Genomic DNA, 26,730 nt, shown 5'->3' on the forward strand with positions numbered 1-26,730 from the left:
ACTTTGTGAACCAATCACAATCAGCTAGGCTCAGCACATAGAAACTTAGAACTAGAAATGACAGTACTGAGTCATGTAAGATTTTTTTAAATGGATTTCTTTCAGAGTAATATGCTGACAATGAATTCAAGTAGTTCCTAGATTTTGGCAAACATCTGTGATCATCTCCCCAACCACAAATTCATGACAATAAAAACAAACAAAAAAGACCAAGGTGAAGATTATCCAACTGAAACGTATTTGTGTTCCTGTTTATTAACATGTTGGTAAACTTAGGTGTCAGCTTTTCCATAAGTCCCCTCTGGAGGTCTGTAGTACTTGGGGAAAGCCATCAGCTGTAGCATGTTGAAAGCATACTTTCTGCATTTGATATTCTTCAGTACATTCTCTATGCGGCATCCTTCTCTGGTGAAAGGGGAAAAAGTACAACTTCATGAAACACAGAATAAATAAATATGCTTTATTTGTTTAATGCAGAGTTGCAGCAACAGTCCAAGTAAAAATAACAAAGATTCAACTCTACATTTTTTTTTTCCACAAGTGATGATACATCTTACAAAATTAAATCCTAGGCCAGGCCCAATACCATTATTGCCCTCTGAAAGAGATGACTTAAGTCTCTTTACTCTTAACAGACATTTAAAATTTAATAAACTCTTTAAATATAATTTGCTCCACAATACAGCTCCACTTTAGTTTCATAAATATATCTGCCATTTTATAACATTTCCACAAATTAATTTCTCAGTCTCTTTAAAACACATTAAAATCTATATGTAGCCCTAAGGATGCAGGTTCTAGAAATAAGGCATTTAATTTATTAAGTCTGGCCCTATAGATTTTTAAAGAAAAATTTCATCTCTATTTTAATTTTATTATTTCAGCTGTGCAAGGAAGAGAGAAAATGGCTTTCTGAACAGCCTGGGCCAAGTCTCAGCTTTATAAAGGAAGAGTGCTTGTCCACGGACAGTACAAAAGTCACAAGTGCTGGGAATGGTACATCAAGACACAAACAAGACCTTGTTAAAAAGAATAGAAAAGTCCTCTGAAAGCCAAATCAACCCAAACAAGAGATACAAACAGGTAATTTAATTACAAAACATAAATAGCCATTCTCTCCATAAAGTTACTTGACAGAAAAGAGTTAATTGCAGCGAAGAAGTAAAACAGGTTAAAAAAAATTTCTATCAGCAGATGGCATCTATGATATTAGCACAGTGGAAATAAAGTCTGCAACCTCCCACGTCTCTAGAACTTGTCTCAGGGTTTCAGTGTTTGTGCAAATTCAGTCTTAATTTCTTTAATAAATTTAATGGGATGAGGACAGGAGGTTCAGAACTTCAAGCTTTCAGGATTCTGTTCTTTGTCTTATTCCAAAGACAGTAATTTAAAAATTCTTCTTGAGCTAGTTAACAGTGGGAAACACTTTTCCATGAACAAAAGAGCAAAATAATCCACTTAATGCATAGTACTGTCTGTTTTTCAGATTTTAGGAAAAACAAACAAAAACACAAATTAAACATTTTCTTTTAAATTCTGTGAACTTGAAAATGTAAAAATATTACAGCATTGTCCCCATGATTTAAAGTTCATTGTCATTTGTAGAAAAGAAAAAGGAATACAACATAAAACTTATTGGTATTTGGCTAAGAGCAATGCCAGACTTAAAATAAGCCACACAACTAGCAGGTGTGAGCTGACAAGCAGCAAGGCGACAGGATAGAAGTGTCGAGAAGTTGGCTTGTTATCAGTTAGACAGCCTGTTTCAGGATCATCGGATTCATTCAGTGCTCCCTGGGTTTGTCTGCTGTTAAATGAGGGGAAGTTAGGGGAGAAAAGAAAATAGTATAGAGTTCACACAGTAAAAAAAAATTCAACCTTAAATATTCTGAAATACAATGCACTATCTTACATAACACAACTGTTTCAGATGAAATCTTATGGTAAATTTCCCCAAATGCACCTTGTGTATTGTTTTCTCATTGTACTACATGGGCAAAGGAATTAAAACAGGAGATTCCTTTAGCTCTTTGTGCAAGAAGGAAGGGAGAAACACTGTAATGATGTTCACGTGAGTTGACTATGTATGTACAAGGAAGAATCAAATAAGCATAACAGCACCAAATCAAGACTATGAAATAAGTAAACTATGGATTAGCTCATGAAAATAATCTGATAACTACATCTCTAGAAAATGAAATGAGCAACACAGGATGTAGGGAAGCAAACCAATGTGTCTGGCATATGTAAACATACCCTCTACTGGCATTGCACCTATATAATGTATTTAAAATTATAAAAATGATTTATTGAAATGGCATGATGTTTAAAATGAACAGGACATCTGACATGCCATCCTTGCCAGCCATAATATTAGTTTAATAAAATCCAACTCAGCACCCTTCTGTTAGTTCAGCTCATAAATTACATCGCCTCCTGCTCATCTTCCTTAGATAGGGACAAATCTATCTCCTACGAACACTTCATCTGAAAAGAGATCCATATTTACAGGGTGATACCTCAGAAAATAAAAGACTTCATTTTTAGATTGTTTACTTTCCGTGTAAGTAAATAAAAGTAGGGAGTTGGTTTATAATTCTGCTTAAAAGCAGCTCCAATTATGGCCAGTCTGAAATATACCATATTGATATAAACTGACAATAAAATAATGTTCTATGCTCTAGTTCATCAGTATTCAGAGTATTAAGAATCTCAGTCACATTCAGTGGTTAAGGGTGGTATATTCTCTATTAGCTCTCCTACGTTTTCAGGCAAAAAAACTGATTGTGGCTCAGTCTTATGAAATAAGTGTGGAACTTTTCAAAGGAAACTTCTAATGAAGATCCTTAGTTATGGCCAATTTCTAGCCCTTTGCAATCCCCAAACAAGTCCTATATAGAAATTTTTGACCAGGCATTGACCATGCCAGTGTCAGCATTTACACAAATATCAGTCATAATTATTTCAAACAACATGAATTAGTTTAAAACACCAAATCAACAAATCAACCATATTGTGCTGTGCTCTGTTATAGCCTCATGGTTTGGTAGGACCTAAGAACTATGTAATCAGTGACAAAGTAAAAGATTGTTTGGAAAACAAATGGTTTACTGAGCAAAAGGGGGTTTACTTTGGATTTACATTTATTCCTATTGTCAGTTGTATGAGTAACCTGGTTACTATTCAACTTTTTCCAGCACACCAGGTAGAAAATGTACAGTATTTTAGGCATTGATATTTTTGAATGTGATTAAGAAAAGCTCCCCTGTTTTATATTATTTCTCTTATTGGCTTCAAATCCCTAATCGTTAATCCCAGAGAAACAGTTTATTCATTTGTTCAACCCGAAGCTTTTAGGGTCTACTATGAACTAATTGTGCTGTGTAGGCACTGGGCATACAAGGTTGGATACATCAGATAGAGATTTCTGCATTCATAATGTTTATTTTTGAGTTGGAGGAGGGGGAATAGAAAAATAAGAATACCATCTGATAAAAGCACCGTGAAGAAAAGTAAAGCAGAAGGGAGTTTCGTGCGTGTGTGTGAGAGACAGAGGGAGAATTTTAAATAGGAAAGTTAGAGAAGTTCTCACAAGAAGGTAACATGTGATCACTGATTGAAGATAGAAAGGGGAAGAGTGATGTGGATGTTCAAATTAATTTTTCCGTTGAGCGAGTAGTGTATTACCTAGTAACTTCCTGATATAATGGGACAGGAAAGTTTAGGCTGGAGGACAAAGGGGCATGAAGGAATATGGGGAAGGTGTTTTCTGCCTGGCTGCGTCTCAGTGGGAAAGCCCAGGCTCCCAGGGGCAGCAGAGAGGTGGGGAGGGAAGTGACCTGAACTGGTGGATGGCAGACCAAACTGGAGGACAGACTCTACAGTTATAGACCCCACTTCCATTATAGAATCCAAATAGAGACAAGGACACTAAGACCCCTGAGGGTAGCAGTTTGAATTTCCCCTATAAGAATCCCCCAAGATGATCTTGGAAGGAGGGCACATAGATCTCAGAGGTGGTTCTAGATGGCTCACTGGAGCAGAGGACAAAAGTATGAGAACTCATTCTATTAAAATTACTCTTTTTCATGTATTTCAAACAGTATATATTAGGAGAATAGCACATATAGAAACCGCTGTGATATAGTAGATCAGAGCACAGACTCTGGAGTCAGATCAGCTGTTTCAAGCTTGGTTCTATCACTTGCTAGTTGAGTGGCACTGAGCATGTCATTCTGTATGTCATGTCTCTATTTCCTTATCTGTAAAGTGGTGATAATAACAATACTACATCATAGAACTGCTATGAAGTAACTTACGTAAGTTGATTCTTACAAATTTCTTAGAACAGAGAATGCCTACAGCAAGCATTCAATAACTTATGTCATTTGTATATCAATAAATAGGTACATCTTGGTAGTGTACCTAGAAACGTTTTAACTAGTATGTTCCCTCCTGCCTTTTTTTCCCCACGAAGACTCCAGATTCTGTTTAATGCATGGTAAAGAAAACTATCACCAGGCCCTTGGGGGTGGCAAGAAAATAAAAAACCCTAAAACATGTGCTTTGCAGAGAGGAACCCTTATTCCCATGGAAAAGAAAAAGAAAAGAAATCTGAACAATTGCTCATCTGAGGGCCATGTGGGTCTCCAAGGAGGCTTTGTAGCACGCATGCTTCCTGTAATTGAGGGGTAACCATTGTTAACCTGGCCAATTCAGCAAAGAGGGAAAAGTCAAATTTCACATGGAAGGCTGGTCCATAAACTTGGTTCTGCGCACGCTGTGTGTCTTACCCAGTCATTACCTTCACATACAAGTCAGACACATTCCTCCTCCGCTGTGCCAGCCACACCCTCTGGACCATGGGCCAGTGGTCATTTCCAGCAGCAGAGGCTTGAGGGCAAGGCAGGGTTGGGAGGAATTGCTGTAGTGAGTGTTGTGACAGCACCAGCCAACGTGGAGGAAAAAAGCAGCGAGCCAATGCCTGGTTGGGGTCAGTTCATGAGGGTCTGTAAGTCTCCTTCAGGGATCATTAGTGCTAAAAGGAGCCTCTAGAGGTCATTCTGTGCATTCCTCAACTTCCTTTGGGTCACTTTCATACATGGTTTTCCTTGCAGGTCTGATAGATTTTCAAGAAAGAGCATGCCTTCAGCTTCTTTCTCTTTCTCTCTCTTTTTTTTTTTTTTTTTTTTTTTTTTTTTTTGAGACAGGTTCTCTGTCATCCAGGCTGGAGTGCAGTGGTGTAATAATGGCCTGCTGCAGCCTCTATCTCTCAAGCTCAAGTGATCCTCCCACCTCAGCCTCCCGAGTAGCTGGGACTATAAGTGTGCACCACCATGCCTAGTTAGTAGTTAATTTTTGTATTTTTTATAGAGATGGGGTTTCACCGTGTTGCCCAGGCTTGTCTCAAACTCCTAGGCTCAAGCAATCCTCCTGCCTCAGCCTCCCAAAATGCTGGGATTACAGGCATGAGCCACTGTGCCTGGCCTCTACTTCATTCTTATTGAGTACTGATACTCTACTAATCAGGCCAATCGGCTAACATTTCAGGGAATAAAGTCAATAGCTTGGTTACTGTACAGTCCATGGTAAACATTCAGCCCCGATTATTGACAGTGCTAAGGCTGAGAGACCCTGCCTTAGCATGAGACTCTCTCTATATACATATAAATACATCAACTATAACCTAAACATATAAATACATCAACCATAACCTATACATATAAATATATCAACTATAACCTATCTATCTAACCTTTTTATAATTTAAGAAAGTAGTTTACAACCAAGTGATGTTACCCAGAGATATTGGGCAATATCTGGAAAGATTGTTGGTTGTCATAACTATAGGAGTGGGGGTACTGCTACTGGCATCTTAGTAGGTGGGGCCCAGGGATGCTCAACATCCTGCAATGCATAGGACAGTCCCTGCCACAGTCATCCAGCCTGAATATCACTGCTGGCATAGCAGAGAGGCTGGGCCCCAGCTCTTTGTATTTCATACTTGGCTCTGTCCCAATGATCCCCTCTTACCTCTCTTTCCACATCTCCTGTCTCCATCAGGAATTCTTTTACTCATGCAACCCCCATAAACAATGCCCAACTCCCTTCCAGCCCTCAGTTCCCCACAGCCTGACTCATCGCAGCCTGCACAGCCAGGCTCACCACTGCCACCCTTCCTCTATCCCTGCTAGTCTACCTTCACAGACATCAAGCATCACATGGGACCCCTTCCCTCGTATCCAGACCACTTCGGTCAGGAAACCATATATTTGTTTTATGATGTCCCCTGCTCAGAGCACCAGGCACCTCCTCCTAGCCACTCCAGTCACGTTCATTCTCACCCTTGTTCACTCATAACTAACTTCCCCTGTCCTTTCTAAAGTATGGCTCTAGTAGCATCAGTTTCCTGCTGGAAGCTTCCATGGCTTTTCTAGGCCTGCTAATGAAGTTGATCTCTCCTGGCTGGGACACCCTCGTCCCTGTGAGTACCAATTCTGTGACCTGGAAAAAACACACACACACACACACACACCCCATCTCTGACTAGTTTGCCCTCCTCACTTCTTGCATAGCTCCATCAAGCACCACTGCTTCCAGGAAGCCCTCCAGGCCTGTGTCTGTGTCTCCCTGTCTCACTCATCTTTCTACCTCTTAGAAGCACTCAGCAGGATTTGTCTAAGGCTCACATCCACAGGAGGAGGCAGGCCAGCAGCCCCACTTGGCTAAGCACGAGGGATCTGGAGGCCAAAAGTCTGCCTTCAGATTCTACCTGTCCTCTTAGTTCTGCCTGCTTGAGAGATTTGATTTGTCTCTTCAAGCCTCCATTTCCCTTCTTGGAAAGTGAGGTTAGGATGAATGAGATTGTCCCAACGTAGGTGCACAAAAAGCACTGGCTTGCAAAGTTGCAGAGGTGGTTTGGATGGGACACATGCTGTGAGCCGAGATATTTTGTGCACCTACATTGGCACCTTTTAAAATGTATTTCTCTAGAATCTTTTTAACCAGATAAAGGTACTAGTCACCTAGAACCTTTTTAACTGGTAGAGATGTATAATCAAACAAGGTTGCAAGCCACTGACCTCGCCCACTGGTGTTCAAAAGTGGATGTACCAGGGTGTGGGTGGAGGAGCAGAGGGCCAGGACGTGCAGCTTGATCTTACCAGCAGCAATTGTTTATGTACCACCCCAAGCCATATTTGGGTAAACAATAGTCATACTTATTTCAAGCAGATGACACAGCAATTTGAATTATACCAAATAAATCATGCTGTGGTCTGGTTGCAAACAATAGTTGAAAATAACTGATCTACCTCATGCTTCAACAATTCTGGCAATGAGGAGAAAACGCTTTTCAAATAAGTTCATTCCACCCACAGTCAGCTGTGGAGGGGTTCAGTCACAGAACACACATGCAGGCATGTGTTGGGGAGCTAGGAAGAGGGGCAGGAGGAGGCAAGATATAGTTATTTTTTAAAAATCTTTCAACTTTCAATTTAGATATGGGGGGGTACATGAGTAGGTTTGCTATTTGGGTATATTGCAACTGGACAGTGAGCTTAGTACCCAATAGGTAGATTTTCAACCACTCTCCCCTCCTTCCTTCTCCCCTCTAATAGAGTGCAGTGTCTACTGTTCCCATGTTTACGTCCGTGGGTGCTAAATGTTGAGCTCCCACTTATAAGTGAAAACGTAGTGTATTCGGTTTTCTTTTCCTGTGTATTGTGGTTGCTATTATCATTAATATTATCCTAGCACTACCTCCTAATCTGTCCAGTTTTAAGGTGAAGGCACATCTTAATAACTTTATTGAAATCTTGATTCCTTTTCAATGTCTCCTATTAGGAGAGAAGGACAGAATCATCTATCAACCAATCAATCAATAATCATAGTATAACTATCACATGCTGATTATAAATTTAGCTTAACATATTAGCCACAGTTTATCAATATAATAGTAGAGAAATATTCTTTTGCAGTAGAGCCACCCTACAGATGTTCCTCCTGGCTGAGGAGTAGAGCATTCGAAAGTCTGAAAAGTAATTTGAAAGTGTCTTAGAATGGTCCTTACTCCAAATACAGGGGACTAATTTATGACAGACGGCTTTATGTTCTACAGCTGCCAAATCTGCATGTTGTATTGTCTTCCAAGTGAAAATCACTAAATTAAAAGGTTTTGGTTTTTGTCATGGAGGGGCAGTTTTACATTGGAATTAATTTGTTGTTTATTAACTTCCATCTCTGGAAATTAGAATAACACATTAAAGATATCTCACATGTAATCATCGTATATTCAGCCGGAATTGAAAGCAACAAGGCCTAGGACGCTGCTTCAGAACCTAAAGCTTGAGTCCCATGATTGTATCAGAGTAGACACAGGGTGACTTTGGGACTGCTTCCTTGCTTCCTACTAAGAAGAGGACAAATGGTCATTTCTTCATGGCCACCAATGAATCTGTAAGTGCCCTGCAAGTTCAAAACGCAAGGGATGTTTTAAGTAATAACATTAGTAACTTCCTCACTAGGAGATTATGACAAATAATTAGTAGCTTGCAAAGTACTCTGTCATTCCAATGTCATTAGTTTTGGCCATCACTGACCGGAAGATCACCGTGGAAGCAAATCCCAATGTTGTTTCTACTGAAAACGTGACAAGATCAGACACTTAAGGGCAGTTGCTAAATCTGCAGGATAGAAAATGATCTTTTTATTTATTTTTTTAAGACCTGTCAAAGCAGTCACTTAAAATAGAAACAAGTAAAAAGACATGTCTCACTTTTAAACACATCACTGCCTACAGGAGGAGATATATCAGTAAATATAATCCAATGTGCATGGCTTGATGACATTTGCTTATTTCACTTTCTTTTCTGCAAGTAACTATGCTGTATCCTAGATCACAAGTCACCCATCACAGATACTCTCTCAAATCATTCCGACTTCTAAAAATAAAAGTCAGTCTTCCTATCTTCTCCTGCTGGGTAGTTATTCATTAATAGGTTTGCTATTTGATATCTTATTCCTTTAACTATAGCTATTCAAGCTTCCCAAAGGAAAATTACCAATTAAAACTGAATTGAAAAATCTTTCCTTCTGACCACCAACCTGATTTCCTCCCATGATAAAATGAGACCATTTCACATTTAATTATATGCTTCGAGTTTGAAGCTATGGGGATACCATCCTGAAATTACGAGCCAGGATTTTAGAACCAATATCTTGCAGAGCTTTATTTGACTCAACATTCATCAGATGGATCAATATTAATAAAGTACCATGTTTCAGGCCCTGGACTGCTGAATTGTATCAGATTTAAACCCTGCAGATCTGTGTAAAAATGGATATAATGAATCTGGTATCAATAAGAGCTGTGAGTGTGGCACAAGAAATCACAGGACCATAGAATCTCAGATGTAAAAATGGCTTTTAAAAGTCTTCAAGTTGAATGTGCACATATTCTAGATGAGGAAATAAATTTAAAAATCTTTCTTATGGTTCCACAGTAATAAAAAGTAAGTAAAGAATCTTGAGAATGTAGTTTCCCTAATTAACAGTTTGCTTATATCAGTCTGACAGGAAATGGAGAAGGATTTTCATTTTCAGTTTAGATCAATGTCCATGAAGTTAAATAACTCGAAATACTCTAACAAATTATCCACCTGAACTTTTAAAAGATTATAATTAAAATATTAAAAGTACAGTTTCAGGACTTTTCAAAAACTGCAACTATTTAAATGTTGTGAAAATGTTTATAAAAGAATATCACGAGTCAGATAATTCCCATTGGCCTAGATGTAAGCATAGCCTATATGGCCACAGGATCCCCAGCTCCATTTAAACTGTCTTCTCTTCTAACTGGATTTCAGAATATAATTTAGAACATATTATGTTAATCACAGGAAAAGCCCCTAAATGAGGAAATTACTCAAAAGACATAAGCCAATGTCACTGCTTTGAATATCATAGACTGTTTCTAATGATTATGGATAAGTTAGCTACAAAAGAAAGAGCAATCTTGGGCAGCATTAAGCAAAATGCCCACTCATGGGAGGTGTGAGTTATACCCACATGTGTGCTTTTCTTGACATGGTATTCTAAGGGAAGGGTTCCTGTAAACTAGAGGATATCACAGCATGGTAGCAAAGGTGATGATAGTGGGGTTTGGGAAACCTGGCGTATCAGGAAAGACTGAAGACATAGAAAATGAGAAAAATCCATTGCATTGGAGAAGAGGAAAATTTATGATTCAGTGGTTGTTGATTTCAAATAATCAAATGCTATGTAGTATAAGGCATAGGCTGCCTTGGAAAGGAGTGGAAGTGTGTGAAGTAGGGAGAGATCACCTATATACTGTCCTATCATGCAATACGACATCTTTTTAGATATTTTTTTTTCATTTATTGCAAGCAGTCATACTAGTTGGTATTTTTCGTATAAGCTCAAAATGGTTTCAAAATTTGATCGAGTAGCAGATCAGGGCTTTTATCCCTGTCTGTCTAATGAAAAAACCATATTCCTTTCACTTCATGATTGAGCTCCCTTAAGCAAAGGTTTTCTGCTACCTCTCAGAAGCAGGGAGATATGGTTTCCCGCCAGTTGTAAGATTAGATTCAGTGACCTCTAAAATTACTTTCATCTTGACTTTCCTGTGATTCTTTGATCCTATGAAAACATAACTGCAGTACTCCAGAGATGCATATTTTTTCTACTAATAGAATACTTGACTGTTCAATAAGAAATCGTGGAGCGGGGGCAAATCCGAAGAATCCAAAGGTTTCTAAAATTGTTCATGCACAGTCTTATCTATTTTCAACTTCGATATTGAAAATGAAAACATGACAACATGAATATATTTAAATGTATTAATTTTTCCACTATCACTTTTTACACCCTTTGTTCCAGTTCAATGTTTATGTTTTATAAAATTCCTAGAAAATAGGAATCTCCTCTCATCAGAAGAAGCCAGGTACTAAGTAATAATATTTTCAGAGGATGTCTAAACATTGCTTTGAAGAGAAAGGAAGTACCTATGGCCAGAATTATAACTCAAGAACAGTTAGGAAAGTGGCCTGGTATGAAATTTTCAAAAGTGCTTTATTAAAAAAAAAAAAAAATGAAAGACCTAATGAGTTGAGAGTATAATTGCTTCCATTAAATCATTTCAAAGAACTGATTCTAGTTTTGATCTTTGAATTTTAGAAAGGAAAATGTTTGGATCAAGTCTACAGAGAAATATCACAAATGATTAAAGGACCAAGAAAAAAAATCTTGTGAAGAAGTGTTTAAGGTTAGTTTTGTTTGCATGAAAGAATGCTAATATGTGATATGATCACTGTATTTAAATATATGTAAGATGTAAAATTTTTGATATATCAATTTTTATTTTGATTTTTTTTTCTTACCTTTTTAGGCTATTGTTTAAAATGTGTGCCCAAGGGAATTTTAGCAGTACTGGAAGCAGTAGCTGCCTGAACTAAATACATTTATCCTTTATTCATGACAGAAAATTTGAGGTTTCCATTGGGAGGGTAATACAGAATAAAAGGATCTTTTAGGGTAGAGAGAGAAAGAGAAACAGAAAAGAAAAAGAAGGGAGAAGTTGGGGAAGGAGAGGAACAGACAAACACAAATCCAGCAGTGACAGGAGAGAAGACAAGGGGGCAGAGTTTGTCCAGGAGGGTGAAGCCTTATTCACTGTTCACTTGAGGGAGCCCAATAGCAGGGGACGCTGCAGGATGCATGACTGACCCTTGGTCATTAGTCAGCTTCCCCAAAGATTCCCCTGTGTTGAGTTAGGCTTGGATGCAGTGAAATGAAAAGGCATGATGGTACCATGATGTATAGGAAATAGGCATATCAGTGGCTAATGACTGATACAGAAAAGCCTGAAAGCTCAGTGCAAGGGAAGACTTGTGGCTGGAGGAGAGCGTAAAATAATAGAGATTGACTTTCCACCCCCTTGGCTAGATAGGAGCTGAAATATGCAATGAAGCTTGTTGAAAGAAAATGTTTAAAAGAAATGAAACAAAACAAAAATACATATCTGACATAGTTAGTAGACAGATAAATAGGGGAGTTCTACAAAGAAATAGGTATATAGATATAGATCTATAACTCATTTTCTGGTTCTAATACCATGTAATTATGCTTTACTCTGTACAGAATCTCCAACAAGATGACTTAGTCTTGCTTGAAAATAACAGAGAAAAGGAAGGAGACTAGTGTCTTAAACATTCTGTAGGTGTGTTTGTTGCTAAGGTACTTTAAAATGCGAACAATCATGTTTCACTGTTCTGGTTTGTCATTCTCCTGGAGTTCGGGATAACTTTAATTCCCAGTTAAGAGGACATTAACATGTAAAATTACTGTCTAAGCCTTCTGATTCTATTCTTGATAAGCACTAGTCAGAGAATAGGAGGTAAATTCATCACGACACCTGGCTGAGAAGGCAGTCTGACTTCAGGGCTGCTCTTAGCTCCCAAATAAAAATAAAAGCCCACATATACCTTAGATAATAGCCTACATTCTGAAAGTAGCCTGGGAAATTTAGCAGAACTCAATAACAAAAAAAATTAGGATATAAGTAACATAAAAAAAAAAGCTCAATTATCTAACTCCATTAAGTCTGAAGTTCTTCCCCTTAAAATGAGAATGTTAACATCTATCCCATAGGATTATTGTTGGAATTATGTAAAGGTACTCAGAACATGCTTAATAGTAAAGATAGATAAAAAAAAAATTTAATATCCCTTTTGCCAGGTACAGTGGCTCATGCCTGTAATCCCAGCACGTTGGGAGGCTGAGGTGGGCAGATCATCTGAGGTCAGGAGTTTGAGACCAGCCTGATCAAACTGGTGAAACCCCACCTCTACTGAAAATACAAAAATTAGCCAGGCTTGGTGGTGGGCACCTCTAATCATAGCTACTCAGGAGGTTGAGGCAAGAGAATCACTTAAACCTGGGAGGTGGAGGTTGCAGTGAGCTGAGATCACACCACTGCACTCCAGCCTGGGCAACAAGAGCAAAATTCCATCCCAAAAAAAAAAAAAAAAAATTGATATCCCTTTTTGTTTCCCTTCCTGTGCCAAATCTCAGTTCTTACACAGACAATGAGTACCTTGCCATTGCTCAATTCTGGCTCTTTTCTCTCTAATACTGAAATGCCCCAGGATTCAGGAGAGCATCCTTTGTTTTTATATATATTTTATTTCGTTCAAACAGTTCCATGACTTCAATGTCATTTGATGCTGCATTACAGACACATGTACTGCATTTCCACTTAGTTATCCAACAGACACATTAGGTAACAAGGCTAAAACATAACTTAAGTCCTGCTTACTCTGCTACCACCTCAGATCAGCTCTTCCCTTTCTTTCTATCACAGGAAATGACACTCACCCACTCTCAGACATCTGTGTTAAACACCTCAGTCCTCCTTGATGCTTCTGTATTCTCTGCACTCCATAGCCATCCATCAACAAGTCAGACCATTCAGCAAGATCTCCACTGCTGCCTGTCGTCTACCATCACTTGTTCTCCTACTGTCAGAAGCTATTTTCCTGTCTTTTACCATGCTTGCCCCTCTATTAAGTTTCACTAATTCCTAATATATCCCTTTAGACACATGGCAAAGCAACCAATGCACAATGCTAGTGGCATAGTAAAAATATTTCCCGAAGAGTTTTCATGGAATCAAAATTCAGCTGTATCCTAGCTACGCACAGGGAGCCAAGCTTGTCAAAATAGCAGTGGTGCTTATCCAACTGCAGGGAAGTGGAAATATTTTCAACTGCTCATCACCAAGAGATTGAAGCTCTTGAATCTCAAGGAGGAAGCTTATCTACAGCCTCTTTTTGCACAATCTCTTGTTTTTAAACTTGTTTCTCAAGTTTTACAACCCCCTGCCAACTTTTTTTTTTTTTTTTTTTTTTTTTTTTCCAGAAGGAGTCTTGCTCTGTCGCCCAGGCTGAAGTGCAGTGGCATGATCTTGGCTCACTGCAACCTCCACCTCCCAGGCTCAAGTGACTCTTCTGCCTCAGCCTCCTGAGTAGCTGGAATTACAGGCATGCACCCCCACGACCGGCTAATTTTTGTATTTTCAGTAGAGATGGGGTTTCACCATGTTAGTCAAGCTGGTCTCAAACTCCTGACCTCGTGATTCGCCCACCTCGGCCTCCCAAAGTGCTGGGATTACAGACGCATGAGCCACCACACCCAGTCGATTTTATTAGGGTTGAATGCTACCAAATTCTCTCCATGATAGAATCTTGCTTCTGTTCTTTTTTGCTGCATCTGAAATTGATGGAGCTAACTAACTATGAACTGGTTCAACATCAAACACCACCATTCCCAGTGTTATATATTCTCAAATATTAACCTCGACTCACTCTTTTGAGTCAGACCTCCCAAAAGAATCAATTTGCAGTTTTTGTCCCTGAAAGTATTAGAGGATTCATCATCTTCCCTAAAAGGATAGGGTCTCTCTCTTTCCTTCACCTTTATTCTTTTCCAACTTCTATTTCCTAACTTTTCTCTTTAATTCCACTATACCGTGCAAACATCAAGATGCTACAATTTATGTTATCAACTGCTGGAAGTGATACAAATCCTAGAGAAAGAGAATAAGATACATTTAAGAATCTTAAGGTTTAGTTTTGGAATAACATGTACATGGCTTAAAAAAAACAGCAGCAGCAGCTACATGACTATGAAAAAGGCAAAATATAAAATATACCAGAAAGGAATAACTTCCAAAGTATAGCTCAAAATGCTTTACACATATCATCAATTTCTTCTACGAAGATTCAAACACCAGGGAAGTTTTCTTAGAGAAATAGAATGTTGTGATATATAGTGAAAGCCGGATAGGGTTTCAAGGATTAGAAATTAGGGGAGATGGGTATAAAAATAACATGGAACGGCATGGAAAGAAAAATGGCAGATGTATTTGGGAATGATCCACAGCTGGCTTTGGTTATAATGAGGAATAAAAAAAAACGAAGAAAGGAAAATTAAATGCTAGGATATTTTTTGTTATCTATTTTATACATTTATAAATTCAATAAAACAAGATGAGGCTATGTTGTAAATGTTTGTGGTTGACGACAAACAGACATTATTCTCTAGATGGAGTGTGGGCAAACAAACACTGAAGACTCATGAGCAGCAAAGTGGTGGGATTAGCTGTGTTGTAGGATGGCACCTAGCAGGAATAAGTAGGGTGGCTTGAGCCAGGACTGAAGGACAAGAATTGAATAAACTAGGCACATGGAGAACAATTAGGAGGCTACTACAATAGTAAAGAAAAGAAATGGTAAGGGCTTGAATGGAGGAATGAAGAGGAAAGGCAAGGAAGTTACAGATTCTAAAACAGAAGTAATTTAAAAATAGAGTACAATTAAGATTTTAGAAGATCAGAAAGAGAAAAAAATTATTTTCAGGTTTTAGAAAAAATACATTTAAACATGCTAAAGTTTGATGCATGACTTTAGTTAGATATGGATAATAAAAAGGTAGGTTTGGACAGGATCTATACCACAGCTCTATTCCTTATATTGCATGAAAAAAGTAGGTTAATTATATTAAATAATCCATGTGGAGAATACATCACACAGACAAGGGTTGAGGGCAAAACTCTGGGGGAATGCTTACATTTGTAAGGCTAGAGAAGAAGGCAGATAGCGAGGAGTGACATAGAAAACAGTCACAGATTCAAAGACTTACTCTGTAAGTATGTGTCAAGTGCTGCCGGTGGAGCAAGGAGGCTACAAAGGAAACAAGGTCACCACCAGATTCCAGGATTTTGTTATTTATAGCCTGTGACTTTCAGTCAAATTTTAGGATCAGGGATTAGGTGACAAGCAGCTGATGAATGAAGAAAAGGAAGAGAGCATTCTGTTCTATGGAAACTACTGTGTTCAGAGCATTGATAGTGAAACGAAAAAAAAAAAAAAAAAGGCATAGAACCTTGCCCAGCCAATAGAATCGATGGGACTGTTTTAGGCTATATGAGATGAGGATGCTTGGAGGCACAGAGAAAAGGGTAAGTAGGGAAGATCCAAGAATAATATGGGATATTTCACCATCTTTTTGTTGTTGTTTCTCAGGAGAACGAAAGATATTTCAGGGTTAGATATTAGCCATACAATAGATAAGTTTCACTGATTATCAAGAAGTCCTTGGTAAGTCAGAGTCCACAACCACAAAGCATTTTCCAATTCATCTGAACATGAAACTGGAGAGAAAGGTGTTTAGGTGCAGGATGCAGGGAATGTAGGAAAGTAACCCAGTTAGAAAATTCACCTTTCCATTTTGTGACACAATCAGAAATTTCTGCAATATGTTCTCAGTCCTTTAGTAAGAAAATAAAGCCAAAATCGAATTTCTGAGCACCTAACAATTAATGTCAAAATAAATTAGAACACCTGTGCTGCTAAGTGTGTTTGAAGTAGCATCTTTACATATAATTTTAAAGCCCAATGTTATGAAAATCTCAAGACTGTACATACCTATATAAACGTTAATGCAGTGTATACATCTCCTGAATTGATCCCTTCTTCACATGGTTATTTGGTTTAAAGCCTTCCAATGAACATATAAACACAACACTACTAATTAGGAACATTTTATCAACACCAATGATTGTCAAAATGATTATGCCAGAATGCCTTTGTACTGGCCTTTTAATTTCTAATAATTCTAATAATTTTTAATTACCTGGAACTAGATTTTGTATCCAACATACTATTTCTGATTATGGTCATTGGGAAAGCCTTATAACTGGCTTCCCAGAACTTCAGTATCTACTCAGTTAATAAAGAGGTCCATCTAGTTTCTAGATGTCTACTTCCTCTTGTTTTTCTAATATTGAACATTTTTCTTTTTTAAAATTGGTACTGTCCCACGGTAAGCTACAGCGACTTGGCTGTGAATGTTTATTAATCTCTTCCCATTTTTTACCTTTACCTCTCAGCCCATCTAGGAATAGGGAATAAAACTCCAAGAAATATTTCCCCAAATATGTGTAATTAAATAAGCTGGGAAACGCTGGGTTAGAAAACTCAAATGGAATTTCTAATTTGCTTATTTAGTCAAGAGATATTAAGCATCTGCATTGTGCTAGGCTTTAAGTAACCTGGATACAAAAATAAAGGATACATTTTATGAGGCCAACATCATCCTGATACCAAAGCCTGGCAGAGACACAACAAAAAAAGAGAATTTTAGACCAATATCCCTGATGAACATCAATGCAAAAATCCTCAATAAAATACTGGCAAACCGGATCCAGCAGCACATCAAAAAGCTTATCCACCATGATCAAGTGGGCTTCATCCCTGGGACGCAAGGCTGGTTCAACATTTGCAAATCAATAAACATAATCCAGCATATAAACAGAACCAAAGACAAAAACCACATGATAATCTCAATAGATGCAGAAAAGGCCTTTGACAAAATTCAACAGCCCTTCACGCTAAAAACTCTCAATAAATTCAGTATTGATGGAACGTATCTCAATAAGAGCTATTTATGACAAACCCACAGCCAATATCATACTGAATGGGCAAAAACTGGAATAATTCCCTTTGAAAACTGGCACAAGACAGGGATGCCATCTCTCACCACTCCTATTCAACATAGTGTTGGAAGTTCTGGCTAGGGCAATCAGGCAAGAGAAAGAAATAAAGGGTATTCAGTTAGGAAAAGAAATCAAATTGTCCCTGTTTGCAGATGACATGATTGTATATTTAGAAAACCCCATTGTCTTAGCCCAAAATCTCCTTAAGCTGATAAGCAACTTCAGCAAAGTCTCAGGATACAAAATCAATGTGCAAAAATCACAAGCATTCTTATACACCAGTAACAGAGAGCCAAATCATGAATGAACTTCCATTCACAATTGTTTCAAAGAGAATAAAATACCTAGGAATCCAACTTACAAGGGATGTAAAGGACCTCTTCAAGGAGAACTACAAACCACTGCTCAGTGAAATGAAACAGGACACAAACAAATGGAAGAACCTCCATGCTCATGGAGAGGAAGAATCAATATTGTGAAAATGGCCATACTGCCCAAGGTAATTTATAGATTCAATGCCATCCCCATCAAGCTACCAATGAGTTTCTTCACAGAATTGGAAAAAACTGCTTTAAAGTTCATATGGAACCAAAAAAGAGCCCGCATCTCCAAGACAATCCTAAGTCAAAAGAACAAAGCTGGAGGCATCACGCTACCTGACTTCAAACTATACTACAAGGCTACAGTAACCAAAACAGCATGGTACTGGTACCAAAACAGAGATATAGACCAATGGAACAGAACAGAGTCCTCAGAAATAATACCACACGTCTACAGCCATCTCATCTTTGACAAACCTGAGAAAAACAAGAAATGGGGAAAGGATTCCCTATGTAATAAATGGTACTGGGAAAATTCGCTAGCCATAAGTAGAAAGCTGAAACTGGATCCTTTCCTTACTCCTTATATGAAAATTAATTCAAGATGGATTAGAGACTTAAATGTTAGACCTAATACCATAAAAACCCTAGAAGAAAACCTAGCTAATACCATTCAGGACATAGGCATGGGCAAGGACTTCATGTCTAAAACACCAAAAGCAATGGCAACAAAAGCCAAAATTGACAAATGGGATCTCATTAAACTAAAGAGCTTCTGCACAGCAAAAGAAACTACCATCAGAGTGAATAGGCAACCTACAGAATGGGAGAAAATTTTTGCAATCTACTCATCTGACAAAGGGCTAATATCCAGAACCTACAAAGAACTCAAACAAATTTACATGAAAAAAACAAACAACCCCATCAAAAAGTGGGCAAAGGATATGAACAGACATTTCTCAAAAGAAGACATTCATACAGCCAACAGACACATGAAAAAATGCTCATCACTGGCCATCAGAGAAATGCAAATCAAAACCACAATGAGATACCATCTCACACCAGTTAGAATGGTGATCATTAAAAAGTCAGGAAACAACAGGTGTTGGAGAGGATGTGGAGAAATAGGAACACTTTTACACTGTTGGTGGGATTGTAAACTAGTTCAACCATTATGGAAAACAGTATGGTGATTCCTCAAGGATCTAGAACTAGAGGTACCATATGACCCAGCCATCCCATTACTGGGTATATACCCAAAGGATTACAAATCATGCTGCTATAAAGACACATGCACATGTATGTTTATTGCGGCACTATTCACAATAGCAAAGACTTGGAATCAACCCAAATGTCCATCAGTGACAGACTGGATTAAGAAAATGTGGCACATATACACCATGGAATACTATGCAGCCATAAAGAACGATGAGTTTGTGTCCTTTGTAGGGACATGGATGCAGCTGGAAGCCATCATTCTCAGCAAACTATTGCAAGAACAGAAAACGCATGTTCTCACTCATAGACGGGAACTGAACAATGAGATCACTTGGACTCGGGAAGGGGAACATCACACACCGGGGCCTATCATGGGGAGGGAGGAGGAGGGAGGGATTGCATTGGGAGTTATACCTGATGTAAATGACAAGTTGATGGGTGCTGATGAGTTGATGGGTGCAGCACACCAACATGGCACAAGTATACATATGTAACAAACCTGCACGTTATGCACATGTACCCTAGAACTTAAAGTATAATAATAATAAAAAAATAGATTTTAAAGAAATGTAAGCAAATTCATGATTTTTATATTTAATGACTATCCAAAATAAAGTATGTGATGCCAAAAAAAAAAAAAATAAAGGAGATAAATGTCCTACTTTCATGAAATTTATATTCCGGTCAAAAGGGCAGACCATAAGCAAACAAATACATGTTTTATTTTAGGTAATAAGCCCGAGGAATAATGAGAGTAAACGGCTTGGAAGCAGTGAGCAGTGAGGGCTTTTTTTCAATAAATTTATCAGGGAACGCCTTTTTTGAGGGGGTGAGAAAAAGAAGGAGCATTTTCAATACTTGCTTCACCCTCCAACTTTTTTTTATTGGTAATATAAAATGTGTGAACCAATATTCTAAAAAACAAACTTTGAGAAGGGCCAAACTAATCTGCTCCTCTACCTTTCCAAATCTGGGCTCTAGTAATAACACTTTTGCTTATTATACAATAGCTATTTATGTCAACTTAAACTTTTATTGTAAGCCAAGGAACGAGTTTGACAAGATAACCTGGAATGCCAATTTAATTTTAGAAACAATATTTGTTAAGCATATACGATGTTTTAGACCTTTGTTAAAACTAAACTCAACTACAATCGAAGACAGTGATGACAGCACCAGAACTAAGTGCTGGCCCAGAGGAGAAAGGGATTAGCTTGGCCTTCGGGATTCATGGGCATCTCCATGGGTTCTTGTGAAAGCTAAATTGGTGCCTAAAAGACGTATGAATGTAGTAGAGTTGAAGGAGGCGGGTAATCCACTCAGGAGAAGGAAAGAACAGCATGAACAAAGGTATTAGGAAAAATTAAAGGACATATGCAGAGGACTGTGAATAATCCAAACTGAATAGACACTACAGTGAAAAGAAAGAAGAGGGAATGAGGTAGGAAAAGCTGATGGATCCTGAAATGGCAGAGGCCCCTAAATTCTAGGTAATTTTAGAATTACTCTGTATGTAGTGGGGAGAGACATGATCATTTTTGAACTTTAGGAAACTACTCTTTGATGGGAATGTGGAAAGTAGATTGGAAGATAAAGGACTAGAGAAAAGGGAATTAAGTGACTACTGCAGTGGTCCCAGTGAAAAGTCATAAAGGTCTTGAGGAAATGAACAAAAGACCATGTATTAAAGATGGGAGTGAGTGAATTAGCATCTTAGAGAGGTCACCTTACAAGGATTATAGACAGAGGTAGCAATTAAAAACTCCAAGAATGAAGAGACAGTATTTTATCTCAGATACATTTTTTTTTTCCCTTCTCTCTTTCTCTCTCTCTCTCTCTCTTTTTTTTTTTTTTTTTTTTTTTTTTATAACTACACTGAAGCAGATAATCAGACTGGGTCTAACAGAGCCATCATTTCTGACACTTGCAACGATTCTCTACAATAATGCTTGAAATGACTGTGTTGTTTGTCAAGAAGATGGCTATCAGGGAGAGTACAAAATATCACTTGGAGCCAACAGTGGTAATTTTCTCAGAGTTAACTTTTTTGATAAAAACAAAGAGTGTTTCAGTAGTTTTATTCTAGTAGAGCCAAGAGAATTCTAAGGGCACCACAGTTTTTTTCTATCCATTTGGTTTGTGCTTTGTTGCACATCAGTCAGAAATGACATTTTGTATCGACTATTCCATTCAATTGAATAAGACACAAAGACACAGAGCTTAGAAAAAGGGTATTTTTTTCCTGACTTTTTAGTTTAGGCTTCTGCTAAATTGCTTAAAGCTTTTCTTCAACTCAGACTGTTAAAGTTAGAAGGCACCCTTAGAGATCACCTGGTTCAACCCCTTCGTTTTTCAGATGAGAAAGCAGAGGCCTCCAGAGAAGGACCAAGATCTCATTAGTAGACCATGGGGTATAGAGTAGAGATTATGTGCAGAACAACTAGATTAATGATACTCTTCAGCTCCCACAAAATAAAGCAGAATCTCTCCTCTCATGCCCTGTCTGGAACAGAGAGGAAAGAGCTGGTTTCTTACTTTCCAGGTTTTACATATTGTAAGACATTCCTGTGCAGAAATACTCCCAGGGATTGTAAGGGAGCAGAGGCAGAGATAGCACAGATATGAAACAAGATCTCTCTATTCCCCAGCAATCCCCATGGTATTTTCATTCCTTTCCCTAGATAATTATAGTATGAAATTATCCTTTCTGAACCTGCCACTGTGGCTGCTATTGCGCCAACTTATAAGCCACTAAGAATTCCAGGATACAGAAGAAAGGAAATTAACACTCATTCAAAAGCATCAAGTAACTTCATAAAAAGTCAATCTTAAAAGTTACTATGTATTAAGCACTGACTATTTCACAAATGCTGATCACTTCACCCCAGTGGTCACCTTTAGCTTTCATACCACTCCTGTGACGTAGGTACAAAGATCCATTCTGCAAACTGGAAAACTCAGAGATATTAGGTCCTATGTCCAAACTCTCACTGGTAATATGCGGTAGAGATAGAATTTGAATCCAGTTCCTTCTGACACCTAAGTCTGTGCTCTTAACAACTGTGCTATACTTTTTTTTTATTTTATTTTATTTATTTATTTATTTTTTTTTTTTGAGACAGAGTCTTGCTCTGTCGCCCAGGCTGGAGTGTAGTGGCCGGATCTCAGCTCACTGCAAGCTCCGCCTCCCGGGTTCGGGCCATTCTCCTGTCTCAGCCTCCTGAGTAGCTGGGACTACAGGCGCCCACCACCTCGCCCGGCTAGTTTTTTGTATTTTTTAGTAGAGACGGGGTTTCACCGTGTTAGCCAGGATGGTCTCGATCTCCTGACCTAGTGATCCACCCGTCTCGGCCTCCCAAAGTGCTGGGATTACAGGCTTGAGCCACCGCGCCCGGCCTGTGCTATACTTTTTTTTCTACATTCTCCATTGCACGAGAAACTCTGTAGATTATAGTGCTTGCACACATGGCCTTACAGAATATGTAGGACAGCTCAACACTCAGAATAATTAGAGAGTAATAGGTAGTATTCTCTGTAAATGAAATACATGTTCTGAACCTAAAGAGTTATCAGAGTGGGCTTAGGCTTAGGGTGACTTGTGATAGCCCCAGTTCATACCTATTACCCCAGCAGGATTTACATGGAAGGACGGAAGAAAGGCATCTGGTGAAAGATGACAGCATTAAAAAAGAGAGAGAAAAGAATAAAGAGAGGCAAGCATTTGTGGTGTTATGTTTGTGTTACATGTTTGCTGCATGAGTTGGCAGGGGCAGGTATTTATGTGAACTAAGGGTGAAAGATATGTGGGGGAGAGAAACAGAGAGGTGTGGCATGATAAAGGGATGAGCAGATGATGGGTAACCAGCAGAGGCAAAAGGACCTTGAGAGCTGGCAAAGAAAAGCCACTGCAAGATCATAGGATTATACATGATATACTTGGATTTAAAATATTAGCGTGAAAATACTGTGCATGGTAAATTGAAGCAGAGCAGTTGGAAGCAGAAAAGCCAGGGAGATTATTGCAAAGAATATTGAAATAATCAAGATGTGAGGCAAATAAAACAGGATCAGGGTGGCAGAGAGAACATATCAATACCAAAGGACACATCGAGGGGGAAGAAATGGAAGAATTTTGGGCAACAGACTAGTAATTAAGATTTACATCATTGTTTACAATTACATTGTCAACAACTTTGAGATGCTATCACCATGGGCAGTGAAAGAATAAGAGGAGCTGGTTTACTGCACTCATGAAGTTTTGGAAGTACCAGCAAACCAAAATTACAGCACGTTACCAGAACGTTGTTTATAGTAATTTAAAAAATGTAATGGAAGAATGCTACCATCACATAGCACAGAAAACATAGACAATCTGACCTGTTATATGTATTTTAGTTTCAGCAAACATCATGTCATAATATATGAATTCTGCTAACTCAGATTTTGTTGGTTCTGTTCTATGTAAATTTGTACATTTGTTTTGGCTTATAGTTGCATGAAAACTAAAGACATAGAAGTTTATGTCTGGTTTTATGTTTGTATATCTATAGGAAACATGATAATTTATGCCTGAAGGAAGTTATGCGATAATTACTTTTTCTTAAAGAGGTCTATTCATGACTTGAATTGAGAAATAGAAATCTAATACAAATAAGGTTGTTTTTTACATTACTGGCTTTGACAAGCTAGTAGCTATCTGTGATCTATGACTGTATAGGTTAAGTGAACTGGTGGTTTAGAAATAAAACTGTAAAGGGATAGGAAGAAAATAGATTAGAAAAGCAACAACAGTAAGTAGTTGTGACTGCATCAAGAAGTGTATGTTGTGTATGTCAAATTCTGAAGGATGAAAAAAGAATGAAGAAATATAAGAAATAAAACTGACCATATAATCTACGATTGGTACTCAAGACTTGGTACAATTGATGCCCTTGGCTAAAATATGAGTTTTGTCAGTAGTGGTGGGCACTAAATATATTTCTTTCCAGAAAGATGAATATATGAATAAGCAGAAATTCATTTTGTGACAAAATTAATAAATGGTAATTTGTAAGATACATTGAAATACAAAGTAGCAAGAAATATGAAAGGCAATTCAGACACCATAACTCATTACTTAAAATCACAAAACAATCAACTAAAGCCTTATGTTCATATTCACATAAAATACCATTGATATTGGAAGCTGATTTTATGACTTCATCAGGCAATGAATTACTATCGTTAGGCTCCTGCATCACATGGCTCAAATAGTTTTATTTTTCAATTCATTTTTTCTAAATACAAGCAAATAATTCACTGAAAACTGCTGCCAAAAAGTTGGCTAGGGGATAGGGAAGAACTGACTTAGTACAAATGAGATTCCAAACTTAATCTAATAGGTATCTAAAACATGCTTATGTAGAAATCTGTAGCTAAAATTTACCAGGTTTCTTATCCTTTTGTTTTAGGGGATTGTAACCAAAAGGATGCCATTCTGGTGAAAGAAGAATTAGCTGCCCCTCTCATTACTTTAACATTTTTCTAATAAGAAGTATTTCAATGAAACGAATAATTAAAAACAAAAAAAAGATTATTAGCTAGTGGATTCTTATAATTCTATAAATATCAGGTTTTTAGAAATTTTCAGAAGATAGCACTGTACATGGCACATAGTGATTCTATATATATTATGGGATTCTCAACTCCATGGTATACAGGCTTACAGTGTAGTGCTTATTTACTGAGGACTCAGACAATCCTAGGTCTGAATCGGGCTTATTCTCTTCCTACCTGTGTTATTTAGACGAGCTATACTTTGGTTAATATTTAAAATAGGGATAATATAATCATTAGATTAACGTGAAAGTTAAATTTGTATACACACAAAAAATCATGAACAGAATCTTTAGCATGCCTGGCATATGTTAAATACCATCATCTCTTGGTACCTACAGTGTGGTGGATTGGCTCCACGATGGACCACCATGGATAACAAAATCCGGAGATGCTCAAGTCCCTTACAGCTGGCCCTCTATGTCCACAGATACAACCAACCACAGATACAACCAACCACCCATCGTCTGAGGAGGATCCCATAGATTTAATTATATACAGATAATTATTAAAGAGATTATCTACAGAATAAATTATTAACATGCATAATGATTTCTAAAGAGAAATGTTGTTGCTCTTTTATTATTAAACTATTTATTCCTTAGGAATTATTTAAAATTTCTCTAGAATTTGCTACCTGATTGAGGATAATACATGTTCTTCTGTGTTAATATACGCAACATTTCTAAAGAGAAATATTGTTGCTCTTTTATTATTAAACTATTTATTCCCTAGGAATTATTTTAAATTTCTCTAGAATTTGCTACCTGATTGAGTATAATACATGTTCTTCTGTGTTGATATATGCAAACTAGAGAAATTGCATATTTGTATAAGTAAAACAAATATATAGGTTTCTCTCTTCTCCTTCTACTCCTCCACAAACAAGCATATATTTATAAAATAACATTAATCCTCAAAAAGATACTACAGCAAAGAATACATGGAATACTTTCATTAAACATTGTTTTGAACATAATGGCATTACTTTACTGGCTAAAATTAATAGTGCTTAAATTGCCTAGTTTTCTAAGACAGACTTTCCTATATAGTATTCTATGAATATTGTTATAGAATAATAGATCCTGGGTTAACAACAGCATCTATTATGGTAGCTTATTTATGGTAGAGTTTTCCTAAGACTTTAATATATAAATGAGACTTCTGGGAGCTAGCAACATGCTATTTCTTGGACTTGGGTAGTGGTTTCACAGGTTTTTGCTTTACAATTATGTTTTTGAAATGTACATCTATTTTTTATTCACTTTACCATAAATACATAAAAAATGTCTTATGTATGCTGTGACATTCTAAGGCAAAATAGATGATAATTTTCTCTTGGCACACATATTTAACATCTGTGTTGCCCTACAAGGGTTTTAAAAGACGTTTAAAGCCACCAACTAATTAGAAAGTAAACCATTTACCTAAATTGATATCCACATACCAAGATCGTGATGGCTCACAAGCTAAGTAGAAAATTAATTCAGATATCATTTTGTTTTGATTTGTAACCTAAATAAATGTTTCAGTTTTCTTTTCACTTGGTAAAGGATGAAATCTAGGGCTCTCCTAAAAATCTGTGGGTCCAGAACCTATCATTACAAGAAAGCAATGTGGATTCTTTATAATTACAAGCAAAGGTAATAACACTGTTCTCATCTCATTCTTCTTTGATGGTTTTACTTTGCAAAAAGTATAAAATGACACATTAGACTGAAATAAAATGTTCTGACTTCCTTAGAACCAACAGGTCTTTTTTGATCAAGAATAGACTATTTTTATCAGACTACCATTATATTTAAATACCTTTCAACTATTTTACAAAAAGACCTCACAAATTGTCCAAATATTTATACCTTTAATAACTTGAAATACTAAATGTCTTATAAATTAGATAATGAAAATTAAAGAGATTGGATATAAAATAAATTATTAACATGCATAATGATTTCTAAAGAGAAATGCTATTGCTCTTTTTATTAAACTAGCTTATTTATTCCCTAAGAATTACTTAAA

At 37.4% G+C, this 26,730-nt stretch overlaps 1 protein-coding gene and 1 long non-coding RNA gene across 8 annotated transcripts in view; one reads left to right on the top strand and one right to left on the bottom strand.

The window, feature by feature from the left end:
• Window positions 1-224: 224 nt before the first annotated feature.
• Window positions 225-26,730, bottom strand: part of INPP4B (inositol polyphosphate-4-phosphatase type II B) — an 822,790-nt gene continuing 796,284 nt past the window's right edge. For 4 of the 7 annotated variants that reach the window (XM_005555981.4, XM_015450856.4, XM_015450857.3 and 1 more), the window contains one exon: window positions 447-1,807. In XM_005555981.4, the coding sequence (XP_005556038.1) occupies window positions 1,633-1,807 (175 nt within the window). In that variant the 3' untranslated portion in view covers window positions 447-1,632. Of the gene's footprint in view, window positions 406-446; window positions 1,808-26,730 lie in introns of those variants that run through there. The other 3 variants (XM_005555983.5, XM_045391863.3, XM_065545524.2) reach the window with 1 other exon arrangement.
• Window positions 883-25,187, top strand: LOC135971008 (uncharacterized). The gene is made up of 3 exons (XR_010587018.2): window positions 883-1,083; window positions 11,200-11,287; window positions 25,053-25,187. It is a non-coding gene; the product is annotated as an uncharacterized lncRNA (long non-coding RNA).

This window comes from Macaca fascicularis, chromosome 5, assembly GCF_037993035.2.
Source record: "Macaca fascicularis isolate 582-1 chromosome 5, T2T-MFA8v1.1".
In the NCBI taxonomy this organism is placed as follows: Eukaryota; Metazoa; Chordata; class Mammalia; order Primates; family Cercopithecidae; genus Macaca; species Macaca fascicularis.